The sequence below is a fragment of the Chironomus tepperi genome, unplaced genomic scaffold, assembly GCF_022539635.2.
Source record: "Chironomus tepperi strain 1889 unplaced genomic scaffold, CSIRO-AGI_Ctep_v1 contig_223, whole genome shotgun sequence".
Classification (NCBI taxonomy): domain Eukaryota; kingdom Metazoa; phylum Arthropoda; class Insecta; order Diptera; family Chironomidae; genus Chironomus; species Chironomus tepperi.
In genome coordinates this window covers 851,447-871,114 of record NW_027226345.1, presented here as the reverse complement: position 1 = coordinate 871,114, position 19,668 = coordinate 851,447, and the positions used below count along the sequence as shown (strand labels likewise).

General features: G+C 33.3%; 4 protein-coding genes across 5 annotated transcripts; 2 read left to right on the top strand and 2 right to left on the bottom strand.

The window, feature by feature from the left end:
* Positions 1-41: 41 nt before the first annotated feature.
* On the bottom strand, positions 42-5,000 carry Sec24CD (Secretory 24CD). Its single transcript, XM_070640880.1, has 10 exons — positions 4,883-5,000; positions 4,473-4,560; positions 2,974-4,399; positions 2,775-2,890; positions 2,181-2,718; positions 1,787-2,116; positions 1,513-1,724; positions 1,049-1,436; positions 625-818; positions 42-558 (listed from the first exon to the last, which is right to left on the bottom strand). Exons 2-10 carry the CDS (start codon positions 4,533-4,535, stop codon positions 418-420), a joined length of 3,408 nt encoding a protein of 1,135 aa, XP_070496981.1. The 5' UTR covers positions 4,536-4,560; positions 4,883-5,000; the 3' UTR covers positions 42-417.
* Positions 5,001-5,242: 242 nt separating this feature from the next.
* Positions 5,243-6,474, top strand: Pex19 (peroxin 19). The gene is made up of 2 exons (XM_070640978.1): positions 5,243-5,388; positions 5,462-6,474. Exons 1-2 carry the CDS (start codon positions 5,325-5,327, stop codon positions 6,256-6,258), a joined length of 861 nt encoding a protein of 286 aa, XP_070497079.1. The 5' UTR covers positions 5,243-5,324; the 3' UTR covers positions 6,259-6,474.
* LOC139091046 (probable ribosome production factor 1) lies at positions 6,320-7,871 on the bottom strand. Its single transcript, XM_070640975.1, has 2 exons — positions 7,579-7,871; positions 6,320-7,488 (listed from the first exon to the last, which is right to left on the bottom strand). Exons 1-2 carry the CDS (start codon positions 7,807-7,809, stop codon positions 6,514-6,516), a joined length of 1,206 nt encoding a protein of 401 aa, XP_070497076.1. The 5' UTR covers positions 7,810-7,871; the 3' UTR covers positions 6,320-6,513.
* A 388-nt stretch (positions 7,872-8,259) lies between these two features.
* Positions 8,260-18,902, top strand: LOC139091083 (fap1 adhesin-like). Of its 2 annotated transcripts, none has more exons than XM_070641022.1 (8): positions 8,260-8,773; positions 8,835-14,432; positions 14,493-14,894; positions 14,959-17,829; positions 17,894-18,007; positions 18,068-18,248; positions 18,322-18,437; positions 18,506-18,902. In XM_070641022.1, the coding sequence occupies exons 1-8, from the start codon at positions 8,491-8,493 to the stop codon at positions 18,730-18,732; spliced, it is 9,792 nt and encodes a 3,263-aa protein (XP_070497123.1). In that variant the 5' UTR covers positions 8,260-8,490; the 3' UTR covers positions 18,733-18,902. The 2 variants fall into 2 exon arrangements, with proteins under 2 accessions (XP_070497123.1, XP_070497122.1); XM_070641021.1 differs by having other exon boundaries at positions 8,262-8,773; positions 14,959-17,835.
* Positions 18,903-19,668: the final 766 nt, after the last annotated feature.

Below are 19,668 nucleotides of genomic sequence, written 5' to 3'. Positions count from 1 at the left end.
AAATTATTTAATGTTTCATTATAAATAGAATTAAAATAAAGTTAGATATTCATATAATTTTTACTTCGCAATTAAATCGAATTAAATTGCCGAAATACAGTTACAAACTGTCAAATATAATTGTTAATTTCATTTAAAAACTTTATCAGTATGCAATATATCATCAGAAAGGATCAAAAATAATAATAAGGCAAAAAAAATACTTAAACATTAATATAAAATATATCAATTATTGTAATAGCATAAATTTTCAAGAAAAAGTAATAATAATATAGCATAACTTATTTGTTACCATTTCCCAATTAATTTTCGATATCGCATATTTTTAGTTCTCATTTGTGAATAACTGCGACAATCATCATCATACTTGGAATAAGAATTTTTAACATATGTTTGACACTCTTTCTGTAAATCATACTAGCTTAATAGTGATCTAATTTCTTTATGCATGAAACACAGGAAGTCAACGTAGCTGTCTGAGCCATTCGTACCACGGTCCTCAATCAAGAAGTGTCTCAATACCGATTCAAGCTTATCTCTTTGACGAACGAGTGCGATCTGCAATGAATACACGAAAATTAGTTTAAATATCTTTAATTAAATTATTTATCAAGTTCTTCTTACTCTCATGCATCGTGTTCTTTCCTTTTGTATTGTCTCAACAATGCCACGTATTCTCTTTGACAATGGATTATCAAAGACGGGCAATCCACTTCTTTCTGTGTCAATTTGTTGTGTACACTGTGCACCAAAAACAGACTGGGTAAATTCAGTTGAAAGTCCAATTCCGAGCCACAAGAACATATACACTCCATTATCTATAAATAGAAAAATTTGCAATCATATGAGTGAATTTTTGAGATATTAAAATTTTAAATGTTATTGACGTGAACAATCAGCGATGAAAATTTTCGATTAATCATTCAAAAACTGAATTTTGTGAGAAGTCAAATTTAACGGCCTGAATAAATTTAAATTTCAACGGTTTTCAAAAATTCAAAATTTATGCTCTTGTCAAAAAATATTAAAAAGCAAAAGATTCTCTTACCTAAGATATAAGCACCATCATCAGACATTTTGTCAATCGTACAACGAATAGCTGAAGGAATTGTATTTTCTTCGGGGACAACATTATGAATAGGTATTAAACGTGGATAAAAGTAAATAACAGAAGTTGGCAAATCCATCGTGCAGACATAATACATTGCATATGAGCGATCGTCAAGTGTTATGTCAGAGCCACCAGAAAATGCATCATTCTTCAATAAACACGAAATATAAAGTGGTAATAGTTTTAAACATTCTGGTAAAATTAATTGACCGGCTGAAGTTGGCGATGCACAATGCTTCCTATAACATGCAAGAATTTGTGCAGCACGATTCACAATATTATCTCGAAAAACTTTCGGTGAGTGCTCTAATAATCGAGAAATTCCCTAAAATAGACAAAATTATCGGATTAGATTAAAATAAATCTTGAGATTTAAATTAAATCCTCAGATTAAGACTTACTTGCTTGGCAAGGAACAGAGTTAGTGTGTCAAGATCGCAACTTCTAAATAAGTCAGCTAATGTTGTGCATGTCTTCAACGCAAGATTCAATATACGTAATCTCCTCTGTCCACCACATGATGTATATAATAATGCAACTTGCACATAAACATTATCTTCTGGTGGGAGCTTATCGTCATGTCTAATTTCTACAGCAACTGACTTGTCACAATCTAAATAGACACAATATTAATTATTATATGGTCAATTTTGTAAATAAAATGCGTAGACTCACCAATTCCTGCAATTTCCATATCAGTTGTATTTGACATAAAGAAGTGACCATAAAAGTCAGTTGGTCTAGTTCCTGTCGATGTTCTCACTCTCATAACAGTATCAAATGCAACTGGACGATTGACATTTTTACAGATATCAGCAACTAATCTCTCACCATCAATATCTGATTGGAAATAAGTGTATTTATAAACTTCACCGCCTGTTAATCTCGAGACTTGCCCGATTGTTGCTAAATCGATATATGCATTATTGAATAAGAATAAATCAACAGAACATGCAGCATGACAGCAGTCTTGACCCAAATTATTGTATATATTATTTTGTGGTGCTAATTAGATGAGAAAATAAATTAGATTCATCAAATATTCATGTAATAATCAATGACTACTTACTCAATACAGTTCTTTCCTTTTCAGTTCCTAACAATTTTCTATCGTCACGATTTTTAAGTTGACCAGGAGCGTCAGCAATGGGTAATGTCGAATGGAAAACGAGCAACTTTCCAGCACATTCTGAAGCTTTTAAAGCTTCCATGCCAGCTTGAATTGCTGGCATTAAAATAGTTTCTGTCTCACGAGTTTCACCATACATTTTAGGAATCTGTTCCATTAATTGATCAATTACTGCTTCCGATTCTTCTGGATCTGCCAAAAATCCATCTAATAATGGCATAAACATTTCATGAATATCGCCAACAACAAGCTGTTGTGGTTGAGCTAATGTGCTTTTAATATTATAGAAATGGACTGATTTATCATAAGTAATGAACCCGACGCGCATCTTAGTCTTGGTCTGACCCTGATCGACGGGCAAATTTTTGATTATTCGTTTCATTTGTGAGCATAAAAGGTGAACTAAACCAGACTTGACATTATTGTATGAAACATCTATTACGAAAATCATTGCTGGAGGTTTTGGTAGAGTATTATTCTGCAATTAAATTGTAATTAAGGTCTTAAGATTCAGAACTAAAATATGTTACTTACTCTACAATAGTCCTTTGTTGCAACAAATTCATAAGTTCCCAAAACAAGTTCAGGACGTTCATATTTATCTACACGTTGACCTGTATGATCCAAATGTTGAAAATATTCGGCTGGAACTATAAATGTCAAACGAACAAAATAAGAAATAGTTGTTATCAATAGATGCTCATAAAACATAAGATTATCAAGGGTTATTCACCTTCCGTTGTTGCTTTACATAATAAACATTGAAATCTTCTTCCAGCATCGACAAATTGCATGTAGGGACTCATATAAGCTTTACAACGAACGCATCTAATCGGTCCAATTTCACCAAAATCAACAATTGGCGGTGCCATTTCTTGTTCGACAGTTTTTGCAAATGGACTAATAATTAAAGCAAAAGGAATTGCACTCTGTTTCATCATATCCGTATTTGCCGGAATGTTATACATTGTTGATCGCATATAACGTGGTCCAGAATTTCCTTGATCTTGTGAAATGAACTGTGTCGTAACTAATGGTGGAACTTGACCAATTTGTAATGTCGAAAAGACACCACCACATGATCGCTGATTTTCAGCCATAACTTGAATTGGATTAGGCATTTGATCGGGATCTAAACGTTTTTGAGGTGCTGCAGCTTGCATTGGACTTGTTGGATATCCTGGCTGTTGATTTTGTTGTTGATAGCCCATTTGTGGAGGCTGATTGAAATTTCTATTTCCTCCAGGTGATTGAAATGGAGGTTGAGCTGGCATTCCTGGAAATTGCATTTGAGGCTGTGTATTAAATTGACCAGGCATTGGAGGTTGACCAGGCATTGGTGGTTGGCCAGGCATTGGCTGTTGATTAAATTGACCAGGCATTGGAGGCTGTTGGCCAGGCACAGGAGGTTGACCAGGCATTGGAGGCTGTTGGCCTGGCATTTGTGACTGTTGTCCAGGCATAGGAGGTTGGCCTGGCATTGGAGGCTGACCTGGCATGCCAGATTGTTGTCCAGGCATTGGTGGTTGACCTGGCATTGGAGGCATTGATCTCTGCTGCATAAATGGTTGTTGTGGTTGATTTGAAACTGGTGGCATGCCTGGAAATTGTTGTTGTTGCTGTTGAGGCATTGGTGGCATACCAGGAAATTGTTGTTGCTGTTGTGGAGGTTGCATATTGCTTAACGGAGATGCCGCTTGATTTGAAAATGGAGCACTCTGTGGAAATTGATTTACTGGTGGCATTTGTGGAATTGGTTGTGGAGTTTTAGTCATTGGTGGCATTTGAGGAGGATGTGCTTCATGCTGTTGACCATTCTGAATTGGATTTGCCGATTCCAAACCAGGAATTGGAGGTCTTTGACCTTGTTGATTGTTGTTGGGTAATTGTTGCTGGGTTTGTGGTGCTTGAAAATTTTGTGGCGGTAAATTTGATGGAGGAAATTGTGTCGATGGCGGTTTATTAGCCATTGGAGGCATTTGAGCACCATTTTGATGACCATTAATAGGAGGTTGAGGAAATTGATTATTATTGTTAATTGATGTTGGTGGCATCATCATATTTGGGGGTGGATTATTGTTATTAATTAATTGCTGAGGTGGAAATTGTTGTGGTGGTTTTTGTGGCCCTAAATTCATATTTGCCATTTGTTGATTAATCTAAAATTAGAATCAATTCATCATATGTTATTATTGTATATAAATAAGATTAAAGGATTATTCTATTCCTTACGTTTCCTGTTGGCCATTGTTGTGGTGGCATAGGTTGCTGCTGTCCCGTTTGATAAGGATTCATTGTTGATAGATCTCTGAGTCAAACTCTGTAAGATTTATAAGAGAATTTCAGTGAATTTTAATGTTTCTTGTCTTGTCAGCAAAAATAAACTTTCACAATTGTTATTATTTGAAAATTCACACAATTACTATGATTATATTAAGGATTTTTAATTATTTCTATTGTAATACCGTAATTATGAGCAGAATCGTGTTGTTTTAAATGGTATTAATTATAGTAATCAAAATGGTACACGTAAAGAGAATTTCTTATATGAATATTTTCTGATGAGCTGGAAGTTTTCTACTTTTGTCGATTTTTGATAAAACTACACGATACCTTGATGTGCTTTCAATTACAAAACTTACCTCCCACAATCAAAAAACTTTTCCAATTATATTAACAATTTTAAATGATCGATAAAATAGGTAAATTAATATTTTTACTAGTTTTGCAAAAATTATTATTTTTTTGAATCAAAACGACCAATTTTGAATGAGTTCCACCCCCTTGACATTTCGAATTCAAATTTTTCAAAAACCGTTAATTTTTTTACAATTTTTTTCTTATTATCAAGATTATGCAATGATAAGGAATTATCTCATAAGTCTGATAAATTAGTCATACTTTTCAATTTTAGTGTCATCACACGTGCGAATTGTTATCTAGCAACAGTAAGTGAAATTTTATCATCTGATCATATTCGTGATATTTTACAGTCACCAATACATTCATGCATACATAGTCAGTCGAAGTCTATTATTTCCTTTCCCGAACTAAATTTTTTAATAATTTTAATTAACTAGAATTATGGCTGATAAAAAGGAAATTACTCAAAATGTTAAGGATGAGGAATTGGATGAGCTATTAGACAGTGAGTAATCATATTAAAATTCGCAATGCTTAATGATAATGTTGCATCACAATTTTTTTTCACCTCTTTTAAGGTGCTCTGGAAGATTTTGAAAAAGTCGCTGTACCGTCAAGTAGTCAACCAGCAAGTAAAAGTGATGAAGTTGAGGATCCACCAATGGAAACACTATGGAATGAAGAGTTCATAAGAGATCAAGCAAAGCTATTTGAAGAACAAATGCAAAAAATGTTTGGAGCCACTGGAAATGAGCAAGTAACTCCAGAACAAATGACACTCGGATTCCAAAGAATCGCAGAGGCAGCCGCAATGTCAGTTGATCCAAATCAAGCAGCACAAGTTCCAGATATCGATCCAGCATTCACACAAAGCATTAAGGAAGTTTTGAAAGGATTTAGTGAAGGACAACAAAACTTACAGCAACCATTCAATTCAGAGGATATAGCTGGAATGTTTGGAAACATTAATTTAAATGAAAGTGGAGAGAATAATGCATTTTTACCATTCATGCAAGGAATGATGCAAAGCTTGCTATCAGCCGAAGTTTTGTTGCCTAGTTTAACAGAGCTAAAATCAAAATATCCAGAATGGTTGGCTGAACATGGACCAACCATAACAGCAGAAGATAAGGAACGATATGAAAATCAATATAAGCTAATGCAAGAGGTGTGTACGGAACTTGAAAAAGAGAAAGAAGACGACAGTGCTGATGTCAAAAGAGAACGATTTAATATTGTCCTTGATCGAATGCAAAAAATGCAAGAATTAGGTCAGCCACCTGCTGAAATTCTCGGCGATACTGCTGATAATCCAGCTGTTCCTACTATGCCAATTGATGGTGCACTTAATAACGAGCAGTGTTCAATAATGTAATTTTTGACAGCAATTTACAAATTAGTGTTTCCTTTTATGGTTTATTATTTGTGGTTTTAATGGGTAAAAACTTTATTTTTTCGTTACCAATTTAAATACATGACGAAATGGATTGTGAGAAAAATAAGAAGTAATTCAAAGAAGATTATATTGCTATATATTTTTTTGTTTCAAATTCGACAGTAAAATAAATTTTAGATAATTTATTTTAATGAACTTTACTTCTTTTTCATTTAAAATTTAACAAAATATGATTTATAAGAAGAACCGACGACGATTTTCTTCCATTTGATGTCGTTTGTTTGTTATCATCCATTCATAATCGCCTGTTTTGCTATCAAATAATCCTTGTTGGAGTGAACGAAGTTTTAGAGTAAATTTCGGACCCAATTCTAGTAGTCGTACTCTATTTCCATCCTTATCAAATTCATAACGATGATGTCTGAAGAATATGTAATCACGTTGATTATGAAATGTGACTGCTCTGCGTCCACGAAATTGTGGTTCATAGTGGAAAATAGCACCTAACATACGACCAATTGTCGTACCTAATCTTGTTGTGAAATTTGTTAGAATTACTTCTGGTCGATGTGATGTAAAATCTGATAAACTTCTCTTTAAATCCTTTGTTAATTTCACATTGCTGACTTTAAAATGAGCTGTTGGACCATTTGGAAGATGAATGAGAAGCAATCCATTAACTTTCTTACGATTTTCATTGAGAATCAAAATATCTGTGTATTCTTCACGTTCAGCACTGGCACAAATTTTCTTAACTGATGATCTATGACGAGTTGTTGCTAATGAATTTGGGATAATTTGTGTCAATTCTTTCGCAAAACCTCTGGTTCTTGAACATGGATTGTCAGAGTATGTTATGAGTACTTTTGGCTCATAAGCTTTACTGAAATATTCGGAAAATTCATCTAGCTCAATTTCCTTTTTTGTTTCTTCATTTTCAGAGTCATCTAAATTTGTAACAGTTGTTTGATCAGCTTCTCGCAGACTTTCAATTGTATGTCCTTTTGATCTTACGCCTGGCATCTGTTTTCTTATTTTTCGAGCCTTTTTATCCTCTTTCTTTCGTTGTGCCTGCTCCTTTTTGAAAACTTTGTGGCGAATTTCCTTGTTTTTAATGTAATTAAGTGTGTTGATTGCTGGATATGACGGTCCATCATAAGCTTCTTCTTCAGCAAGTCTCTCTGCTTCCTCTGCAGCAAGTCTAGCAGCCTACAATGTTAATATTTACATATTGTAATTGAGGTTAAAACAGTTTATATGTATTGAGCATGTTAATAACACTTAATTATGTTAATTTACCTTCTCATTCAAATAATCCTTTAATGTTTTCCTTTTTTTGACTGGTTGTGGCTCATCTTCTTCCTTCTCGTCAACAGAATCATCACTATCATCAGAATCCTCTTCTGTCTTCTTTTGTTTTCGTTTTTCTGGCAATTTTTCATTTGTTGTCTCTTGTTCCTTAACTTCCTTTGATTGCTGGCTAACGTCCGAATCGGAATCGCTAAAATCCTCACTTGAACTCTCGCTCATTTTTGCGAAATTAATTAATTATTGAATTTCAGAGCACAATATTTATTTTTGGTGTGTTTCAAAATCACGTCTCAAAACTGAAATTTGAATTTTAAAAGTTCGTTACAGTTTGTAAATTTTAGCCGGTATTTTATCGATATAAGGAACAATTTAATTAAATGAATACAAAATTAATGTAACATTAATAGTTTTGAACAGTTTCTCAACAATATTTTGATATTATTTGACCAATTTATAAATGACCGTTATCGGGTGAAAAATTTGAAAAGTTAGTTCTAATGTTTAGAAGTCGAAACTTTTTAGGTATTTTAGCAAACACCGATTTTAGCATAAGTCATAGCATAAATTTCTGAACAACTTAAAATTTTAATAAAATTTTTATATTTCGGGTTTATAAAGCAAATTTCACCATAAAAATAGCGTAAAAAGTTGCATTACAACTTCATTTCTTCGAATATTATACGCGATAGGCTGAAAAATAAGGATATTGAAGCTTTTAAGTGTAAAAAAAATTGTCTTTTAATATCTATCTGTATATATCTAAAAATGTATATGCTTCAGTTTATGTGCTAAAAACAATTGTTTTTATTTACGTTGTGCATGCTTAAAAATAGCATTGGATGTAGATGCAAAACTTTTGGCAAACACTTTTCTGACATGAAAAAATAAATTAAATGAAAAATGGATCAAAATTCAAAGGAAAAAAAGTTATTTTTCTTTGGCCAACCGGGATGTTTAAAAGTAAAGTTTGACATTCCAATAAGACCGTCGGACAATTCTGATTCACAAAGTGATGATAATGAGATAAGTGAACAAAATAATTCAGAAGAAATGTCCGAAAATACGCTGAATGACGATAAAATAACAACTAAAAAGGCTGAAAACTCATCTGATGATGATGGCGATGAATTGCTAAAGAAAATTGATGCCGTTTTAGAAGTCAAAAATGAGCATCAAAACAGAGGTACGAAAATTTTTTTATGATTCAAAAACAAATTTTAAATCAATGTTTACTTTAATTTTAGACAATTCTGAGAACTTATCAAATGAAACCATTAAAGAAACTCCAATAAATGATGCTTCAAACAATCATATTGATGAAGTATCCACCGAAACAATCCAAAAAGAATCTAATAACATTGAAAAACAAAATATTGAGACAAGCACGAATGAAGAATCGCAGAATAAATGTGAAGAGAAAAGTGCCTTAGAAAAAGCTTTTTCAGCGAATACAGAAACTATAACGGAAAAGATCGAGAATGTTTACAATGTAAAAAGTGTAGATAATAATATAGAAGTTAATGACGAGAATTTAGCAGCAGATGAATGTAAACCAATTGAATTAAAAAGTGAAGAAAGTAATTTGAAATCTCTAGAATCAGTGGATGAAAAGTCAAAAGAGACTGCAGATAATGTTGAAAATCTTATTGAATCAAATAAATCATCACAAAACGTAGTGAATATTTGTGAATCAAAGAAAGTTATTGATAAAATGGAATATATAGCGCCAAATGAAAGTTCTTCTGAAGAGAAAAATCTTGAGAAAGAAGAAATTTTATTAAAAGAAGTCGAAAAAGAAGAAATCGAATCTAGTAGTGAAGTTCCGGTAGATGAAAAATCTCCAGAAGAAAGTGAAGAAAAAATTATTGAAAGTATCGATGAAAACAAAGAAAAAGAAGTGCACAGTGAAAATTTTGCTTCAAAGTTGCCTGATAATCAAACTGAAATCTGTGAAAGTTCTGTAAATAAAGAAGCAATTGATCCTGTGATAAGTCCAAGTGATCAAAATAACACAAAAATGGAATCAGATGAGATCAAAACATCCGACCAACAATCATCCTCGTCCCTAATAGCTGAGCAAGAGGAGGAAGATATACAAACTCCTCATATTGAACCACAGGATATTACTGATAACGTAAATGTAGAAAAGTTACCGGAACTTCAAGAGAATTTATCAAGTGAAACTCAAATTTCAGACATTAAAGTCACCCCTAAAATTAGTGAGGAAGAGACAATTTGTGAGGAAAGTGATTTAAAACCCCCACAAGAGGAAATTAACAGTAGTGAAGTGCCGAATGATGAAAATACTTGTCCGTCACAAGAACCGCAAGTATTACCTAATGAAACTAGTATTAAAAATGTTGAAGAATCAGTACCTAAAAATGACAATTTAGAAATTAAAAATGTTAATATAGAAACTAAGGAAGAAACATTACAAGATGATGACAAAAAGTTAAGCCCCCCTCAAGAAGAGCAATTAAAAGTGACCGACATTGTTGAAAACATTGAATCTCAAAATCAGGTAACAGTACCATCACAAGAAGTTAACAAAAATGAAAATATTGAGATTCTAGAAACTCCAATTGAAACGCAAAAGGATGAATCATTAATTGAAGCAGAAAACACCATTACTCAAATTAAAGAAGAAGATATTCAGAATGAAGAAAAATTAAGCACTGAAATCGAAGTTGCGGAAAACTCACAAACTTCAAGTTTAGAGAAGGAAACGACTGAGGATAAAGACGAAATTAATCCTACAGTCGTTGACGAGCCTAATTCATGCCTTGAAACTAAGGAAACGAGCAGTATTGAAATTAAAGCCAATGATGATCAAGCTGTTTCATCAGAGATCACCGCAGAAACCGAAAGTGTTGAAAAATCAGAACCGGCTTTACAGAATCAAGATATTGCAATATTAGAGCAATCTGAGTCTGATCAAGAGGAACAACAAATCAAACCTGATCTAGAAAATGTAACTCCTGAAGAGGAATCAAGTTCAATAAAGTCTGATATCGAAGAATTGAAAACATTTGAGCCTCAGAGTGAAGATGTTAAGACGGTTGAACCAATCAACATTGAATCTTCTGAATCATGCTCTAATTTAGTTACTGATAAGCTTGAAGAATCTCAAAGTACAGAAATACAAATAAATGAAACAGAAGACCAAAGCTTAGCTCTCTCTGAAGAAAATAATGTTCAAAGTAAAGAACCAAGTGAAGAGGACAATATTAATATTCAAGCTAGTGAAGCGACTACGGAGCCTGAAGCACAGAATATTGAAAATATTAAAGAAGAAACGCCTGAAATTGCTGATAAAGATCAACATATTGAAGAGACATGTGAAAACAAGGAACAAGTTGAACAAGATGTGTTAAATCTAGAAGAACCTCAAGAAATAAGCACAGCTCTTGAAGAAACTGTAGAAAAAGTTGACATTAATGAAGAAACATCTGTTGAACAAGAGCAAAATATATCATCTATGGAACCTGAAGAATGCGTCGAAAAAGAAAACATCACAGAAGAAATTCAAAATCAGAATATTGATGAGATTTCTGACGATTCTGGAAATCGTGTTGATGAAGTTATCGAAGATTCTATAAAAGATGAAAATATTCAAACACCTGAGGCAATGGAAATCGAAAATGTTGATGAAACTGAAAGTAGCTTACAAGTTCCACTGAACTCTGAAATCGCCGAAAGTGATATTCCAACAGAAGATCAAACTGAAGTTAAGCCTATCGAAGAAAGTAAATCAATTGACGAGGAAAAAGTCATGGAGATAGAAGATCAAAATATTGATGTGCCCTCTAAAGATTCTAAAGGATGTATTTCAGTGGAAGAAGTTGAGAAAGAAAATTTACAAATTGAACAATCATCTGAGATCAAATTCCAAGAAGAAAATGACACAGAAGATCAAATTCCCATTCAGCATATTGAAGAGAGCAAAACAATTGACATGCAAGAAGTCAAGGAGACAACATCTCAAAATGAGGAAGTTCAACAAAATGTCGATACACTTGAAAGCAATAAGGAAGTGGATAATAATATTGAGGAAGTAAATACAACTGAAATTTCAAATGATGATAATGCTGAAAATATTGATGAAAAAGGTTCAGGAATGCCAAATGTAGAAGGAGCAAATCGAAATACGGAAGAAGATACAGTATGTTTGCAAAATCAAAATAAAGAGATTGAGAACAGCGACAATACTGACAATTTGATTAGTGAACAAGTTGAGAATGAGGAAGAAGTATTAGAAAAGCATCAAATATCTGAAATTCTTAAAACAAATGATACTGTTGAAGAAAATATTTCTATTTCGGACGAAACTACAGCACCATCTGTTGAAGAGACACCAATTTGTGAAAAAGAAGAACATCCAGTTGAGAATGAATTAATTTCGGATAAAATTGAAGAGACACCAATTTGTGTAAAAGAAAATCTTCCAGTTGAGAATGAATCAATACCGGATAAAAATGAAAACACACTTGCAGATACTGATAAAAACGTTGAATCAAGTGAAAAAAAAAATCTTCCAGTTGAGAATGAATCAATTTCGAATGAAAATGAAGAAACAATACTGGATACTGACAAAAACGTTGAATCAAGCTCGATAAATGAAGATGATAACAGTTTGAAAGAAGTAACTCAAATAGAATCAGACAAAACTAAAGAAGAAAATATGCAGCTGGATGAAAATCCTAAACTCGACACAGATTCTAGTGATGAAAAAGAAATTGAATCAATAGAAAAATCTGAAGAACCTGCTGTCCAAATAAACGAAAATATTGAATCTCAATATGTTCAAGAAACCTTAGTAAATCAAAATGAGCCAAAGGATTACGAATCACCTACTGAAGAACTCAATCCAATCGAATGTAGTGCTAGCGTAGAAAATATAGAACCACCTAAAGAAGTAAGTGATAAACCAGAAGTATTAAGTGAACTATCCAAAGAATCATTTGAACATGAAGAAAAACTGATGAGTGAAACTCAATCTATTGAATCACAAAATATTGATGAATCTGTAAATCAAAATATAGCAAAAGTTGAAACTCCACCTTCACCTCAGTTTCTAAAATCTGAAGATTCCCATATTCCAGAAATTGCTATTTCAGATGAAAAAGAACAAAAAGTATTAGTTGATTTGAAAGAAAATCTTGAAAAAACAGTCGAAATTAATGAATCGTCAAGTTCAAGCGACCAAATTGATACTGAGAGTAAAATTATTGATGAACTTGAAGTCATTCCACAAAAATCGATAACAGTCGAAGAGAATTCAAATGAAAAAATTAACGATAATCAAGTTGAATTGTCAAAAATTGATAACAAAAGCTCGAGTTTAGAAAAAGTTTCTCCATTAGAAGACATTAATATTCAAAATGATATTTCTGGTGATTTAAATAAAAGTAAAACAATATCAATTGAAGAAGAAGAAATAGCTGATGAAGGCACTTCTATTGCACAACCTGAAAAAGATATTCAACCCCAATTAGATGAAAAAATTGAGGAAAACTTAGTTGATCAAAACATAGAAGAGAAAAAAGTAGAGTTGGAAACAGAAAAGCAATATGAGCAAATTACTGAGCGCCACACAGAAGACAATTTGACTGATAAAAGTGATGATGAAAAGTGTAAAGAAGACAAAAAGTTTGAAGCTAGTAATGAAATTGTCGTAGAGAGTTTAACAGAAAAAATTATTTTAAATGAAATGCCTGTAAAAGAGATATGTCCAGATAATAACCGAGATAAGAATGAAATGCAAGATGATTCTAAGCAATTGTTGGAATCGGAATCTAAATGTAGCGAAATAGTTAATCCACCGACAGAAACAATAGCAATAAATGTAGAAATTGAAAATAAACTAGAAATTAAGGAAACGGCCAAAACAGTAGATGACAAATTATATCTTGAGGATTCTGAAAGTAAAGAAATTCTCAACATGGATATTCTAAAACCTTCCGAAAAGGAAGCAGTTACTTCAGACCAAAAGGAAATTGTTGAGGACATTTCGATAAAACATGTAGAATTAACAAGTGAAATCTGTGCAGCTAAAATCGTCGAGGAAAAAAGTGAACAACCACCTGTTGATCCTTTAGGAGAAGTCAATGAAGTATCAACAATATCGAATGTTTTTGATGATTTGCTTGATAAAGAAGCCAAGTTAGAATCAATTCCCATTACTAAATCTTTCCAAAAGCCCGTCTCAACTCGTAAGAGAAAAATGTCTGAGCGTAAAAGTATCTCTGAAAGTGATAGTGATGGTGGAAGTCATTTTGTCACTGATTCTGTTAGCAATGAAAAATCGTCCGATGAAGAAACTGTAGCTACCAAAAAACCAAGAATTCGCAATAAAATTGTAGCTACAAGAAATACAAGAGCTACACGACAAAGTGCTAGAGTTTCAGAAGAAGCTAAATCGTCACCTGAAGTGAAAGCAAAGGAACAGAAAAAGTCTGAAACTGAAAAAGTCAGTGAAACTGAAGAGAAAAATGATGAGGAGAAGACGATACAAAATTTCAAATTTGATTATGATGAAAATGAAGATATTGCATCAAAAATGGCAGCAATTAAGACTTTAATCTGTAAAGAACCCACGAAAAAAGAAGAGGATGATGAAAGCAATGAATCAAGTGCTGATGAATCATCAAAGAAAAAACCAATACGAAAAGGTAGAAAGAGCAAAAGAGGTAGAAGTGGAAAGAAGAACGATGCTCAAGATTCAAGTTCTGATGACTCTAAATCAGCAAAGATTCCCGATAGCAAACGGTCAAAAACATCAGAATCAGAAGAGACTACCGTTGAGAAGCAATCAAGAAAGAAAAGAGATAGTACCGGAAAAGGTAATTATTTAAATTTATGCAGTTTATGGTAAATTTATTACATTATTAATATATTTTTAGGTCTTCTTAAATATATTGATACATCTCTGGTAATTGAGACGGTCGAAACCGAAGCACCCATAAGACAATCAAGAAGAATAGCACAACAAAAAATCAGGGAAGAAACAGAGCGACGACAAATGGAAGAAAAAATGCTCAAACAAATGAAAGCTGAAGCAGAAAAGAAGAAAAAGCAAATGGCACTAATTCCTGAGCCACCGGATGATGATAATGATCGCAGCAGTGATGAATCTTATAAAGATTCTACGAAGAAGAAAAAGACAAAAATAAAGCCTGCTGACAAACAATGGCAGACATCATCGTCTCATTCTGAAAATTCAGAATCTGAAGATGAATTCGAACGTCCACCATCAGAAGATCCAGGAAGTCCATTATTCCGAAGTGATCATGAATTTTCACCAGGTATTAAGGTTGAAGTATTAATTTCTATAAACGTGTATTAATTTTGTTTTTATGTTCATTTTAGAATCCGATGACGACGAAGCACCAGCACAACCAGTAAAACGTGCTCGTACAGCCAAAAAACAAGTAGAGGAATCGTCTGATGATGAGGATATTAATCCAATACATGCATGCCAAGTTTGTCACAAAACTGACTCACCTGAATGGATACTTTTGTGTGATGAATGTGATCATGGCTATCATTGTTCGTGTCTTAAACCGATTATATTTTGCATTCCATCTGGAAATTGGTACTGTCCATTGTGCTGTCACAAAAAACTTGTTGATGATCTGTCCGTACAACTGGAAAAATTAGATACTCTTATAGTTAACATTAAGGCAGAAGAAATAAGAAAGCAGAAGCAGCTAGAGATTAAAAAACTCACAGAAATTACACAAGAAAACATTTTAAATGACAAACGAAAGAATCGATCTGAAACTAATGCTAAAGGTGAAAAGAAGAGAGACTCTAAATCTCGTGGTCGATCGAGTAATGAAGGAAGTGGATCAAATGATGATGAATCTTCTGAAAATTCATCAGACAATGAGCCACTTAATGAAATATCTTATAAGTTAAGAAGACGAAATCAAACTACGACATCTTATCGATTCAACGATTACGATGATCTCATAAACTCAGCTATTAAACGCGATATGGATGAAGTTAAAGGTATGGGAAATGCAGGTCGTGGAAAAGATATTTCAACAATCATTGAAGCTGATAAAGAAGAAAAGAAATTGCACAAAATTGACAACGAAAAGGAATCTGATGATAAAGATGAAAAGCAGGATGATCAGCAAGAAGGTGAAGAGTCTAGTGGCTCTGATATTGTTCGTCCTAAAAAAGCTATACAACGAAAGAAGAAAAATCGTAAATTAAACAATCTTGATGCAACATCAGAGGAAGATCAAGCATCTGATGAAGATTTCAAAGGTGAAGCTCCATCATCAAATAGCGATACAGAAGAGGAATATTCAATATCTAGTAATGATGTTAGTGAAAGTTCCTTAGATTTGCCTTTGAAGAAAAAAGCAGGTCAAAGGAGTACACGAAGTGCTGCTAAAAATCGTCGTTATGATGAGACATTTATTGATGATAATAGTTCTGATGATGAGCCTCTGATTAAAAAGAGAATTAAGAAGCAACTTGATTCTGACGAAGAGGAATTTGATGTAAATGAAGAAAATTCAGACGGATCAACTCCCGAAGATATCGACTCAGAAGATTTATGCGATGATACTGAGTCTGATGATAGTTCAGAGAATAATTGGCCTAGAAAAAAGAAGAAGAGAAATGCCTCTTATGATATAAAGAAACCTCGAAAAAATCCAAAGAAGACTGGTGATGGTGGTAAGGACAAAGCTTTCCGAGCTGGAATCTCGAAGAAAAAGATTTTAAAGGTATCTGAAAATGAAAGTGAAGCAAGTGATAATGAGAGCGATAAAGGACGACGAAGAACAAGAGGAAAGAAACTTTTGTACTTAATAGAAGATGATTATGAATCTGATGATGGAATTAAACCAGGGATTGGAGTTGTTCGTCCAGAAACACCTCCAGAAGAAAGAGAATTATTTGTGAAGAAACAGGAAGAGATTAAAAGAATGTTGGCCGAAAAGAATACTGAAGCAGCAAGGCAACTCGCAGTTCCTACAATAGAACCAATTCAATTTGCTATTGAAAAACCAGAATCTCCCGTACCGCCACCACTTACCTCAGATGAATTGGCGTCATTATCGACAATTCCGAAGAATGTAATTGAAGGAGCAAAAGCTTTAGACATGGATTATAATAAAATCAAACCAATACTCTTTGGCAGTCATACTAAAGCAACTGATCTTCCATCAGCACATGACATGAGTGAAGAAGACTTGGCAAGAATGATGGAAGAAGAAGATTTTGCCCAACATCAATTAAAGATGGTAGGTGAAACAATCAATCGGAATAAATTATTGGAACTAGAAGTAAAAGAAGAAGCTTTCGCAAGTATTGGAAAAGGTGGCAAAATTAAAGATGAAAAAGAACCAGAAAAACTTTCAACACCTGAAACAAAGAAACGAGCACGAAAACCTAAACAAGAGAAACAAGCTGGAGAGTTATCATCTCCGCCGGCTAAAATATTGCAAACTGAAGCAAAAGGTCCTGCAACTCAACATATCGCACAACCAAATGTTCCTGTAACAGTTCCTACTTCTCTTCCATTCGCACATGAACCATCAAAGCCTCATCCTCATAATATTCCATCCGTTCCTCCATTAATTTCAAATCCTGTATCTCATTCTCCATACCCAACTATGCCACCTCGTTATCCTGGACCTCATCACTTGAATATTCAAGACAGACCGTCCGTTCTAAGCAATTATATTCCTAGACATGAAGGCATGCCACCGAGATTAGAAGGAATGCGACCACTTTTAGAAGGAATGCGTCCAAGATTAGAAGGTATGCCACCAAGACTTGGTATGCAGCCAAGACTTGAAGGAATGCTATCACGTTTAGAAGGAATGGGACCGAGAATTCAAGGAATGCCTCCAAGATTAGAAGGAATGGGACCACGACTAGAAGGCTTACCACCAAGACTAGAAGGAATTACATCGAGACTTGAAGGAATGACAGCGAGATTAGAAGCTGGTCCATCGCAACAGCAATTGAGATTTCCACATCAACCACCGGAAGGATTTCCTCATAAATCACCACCAATAGCGCCTCAATTACCAACTCAACTACCTACTGAGGAAGTTGAAGAAAAGAAAAAGGGTAGAAGAAAGAAGTATACACCCTTACGTACTGACTTAGTAGATTCTAATGCATCGAAAGTTGCAAAATTGGAAACTCCAACAACTTCCTCTGTTATTCATTCAACATTAAACTTATCAACGGAACGTCCTGATGAGAAAAGTAAAGGTAAATTTTTTAATTACTTTATGAAATTTATGCTTATTAATTCTGTTTACATTTTTAGTATCTCTGCCGCCACTTCAAAGAGGTAAACCTGAAGTTTTCAACCCAGCAACAAGTTCATCATCATCTGTCATTACTCGTTTATTACAACCTCAACAAAGACCTCCATTTGGAGGTAAGTTTTTATTATTGTTTTTAAATTTGCACATGCTTTAATGTTGTCTATTCTAAAAAGGTTTTACAGAACAAATGAACGTTTCTGTGACAAGTGCAAACAATCCAAATGCACCGACAAATCCAAGAGCTTTTCCAGAAGATATGAAGCATCTTCCAATTGCAAAACAAGTGAGGCCTGGACCACAAGCTCAATTTCCTGAGAATCCTTTCGTCCCGCGTGGCATGCACACTCTTTATAGGTATGATTAAAAATTTTGGTTATAGTTGTTTACAATTAAATGTAATTGTTTATGTTTTTTGCAAACTCTACAGAGGTCCACCGACATCTCAACCATCGATTTATGGAATTCCATCTCATCATGCACGAATACCCTACCCATTTCATTTGCATCCAAACAATAATTTAAGGCCTAATATGCAAGAATATGGTAAGATTCTTAAATTATGATTTTATTACTAATGTCGTTGATCTAATGTTCAAATATTTTCTTATTAGGTGCTCCATACAATATTCCTCCACAATTTGGGTATTACGCACCACCTGCTCACAGTAGACAGCATCCTCCGACTACCACAGCACCACCCATAAGTCATCCAGAGCATCCAGACATACCTCCAAATGCAAGACCTAATAATAATGCAAATCCCAATGATGAGCCGAGCGAATCTAGCGAATTTGGTGGGCTAGTAAGTTACTTTAGTTCACAACAGGAATTAGATTAAGTTATTTTTTCATCTACTAATAACTTATATATCAGAATTAATTAATTAATTTATGTATAATGAAATTTAATGAAAAATATCAGACTAATTTAAACAATAGAATTTTTATTGTATTATCATGTATCTTATCATATTTATCATGAACAATAAAAACGTAATTTATAAAGCAGTATTCTTTTATTATTGTAATTTCTTTACGTCAGCATAGCTTAGTTGTATTCTCGTGACGTCTGTGAGTGAGGAATTTTTAAGAGAAATCCTTCAAATGTACAAAATTAAAGATGAAAGGAAAGGATATGAATTTTCGATACATACAGCATCTTCCAATACAAATTGTAAGCTTAAATGCTAAAATTGTGCAAGATATGACACCATTATTCTTGAACGGAGAGACAAATGGTCTAAGAACTGAGACTCATGATCAACGGTCTTATGAATTTTGAATTTATTGTTTTTATTCGTTTTTTGCACAGATTTTTGGAGAACTTTCCAAGAGAAAATTACAATTTTTTTTGACATTATATTTTTGTTAATTTTAGCAGATTTGCCGACCATATTTAGGTAATTTCATTAATTTAATAAACTTTATAGTGTACAAGGAATACCTAAATATTGTTTATTTAACAAACTTCTTAATAGTTTATGAAATGATTGCTTTGGAGAGAAAATCTCATCAAATTTTTTGTACTTAAACGAATTATCCTGGCTTTAGTTTTAATTATCGTCCAGTTATAATCAGGATAAGATTAAGTTAGCATAACTTTTAGAGCTATTAAAAATTGTGAGTTTAGAGAGGAAATAGCATCATCGACTACGAATTAAACATTCACCATCTTGAAAAATTTTCAAAAGTTTCCTTTGTCTTAGATCGCAACTTTAATTAAATATTATTCGATTTTAAGCCTTTAAAATAAATAATTTTTGATCAGAGTTGCT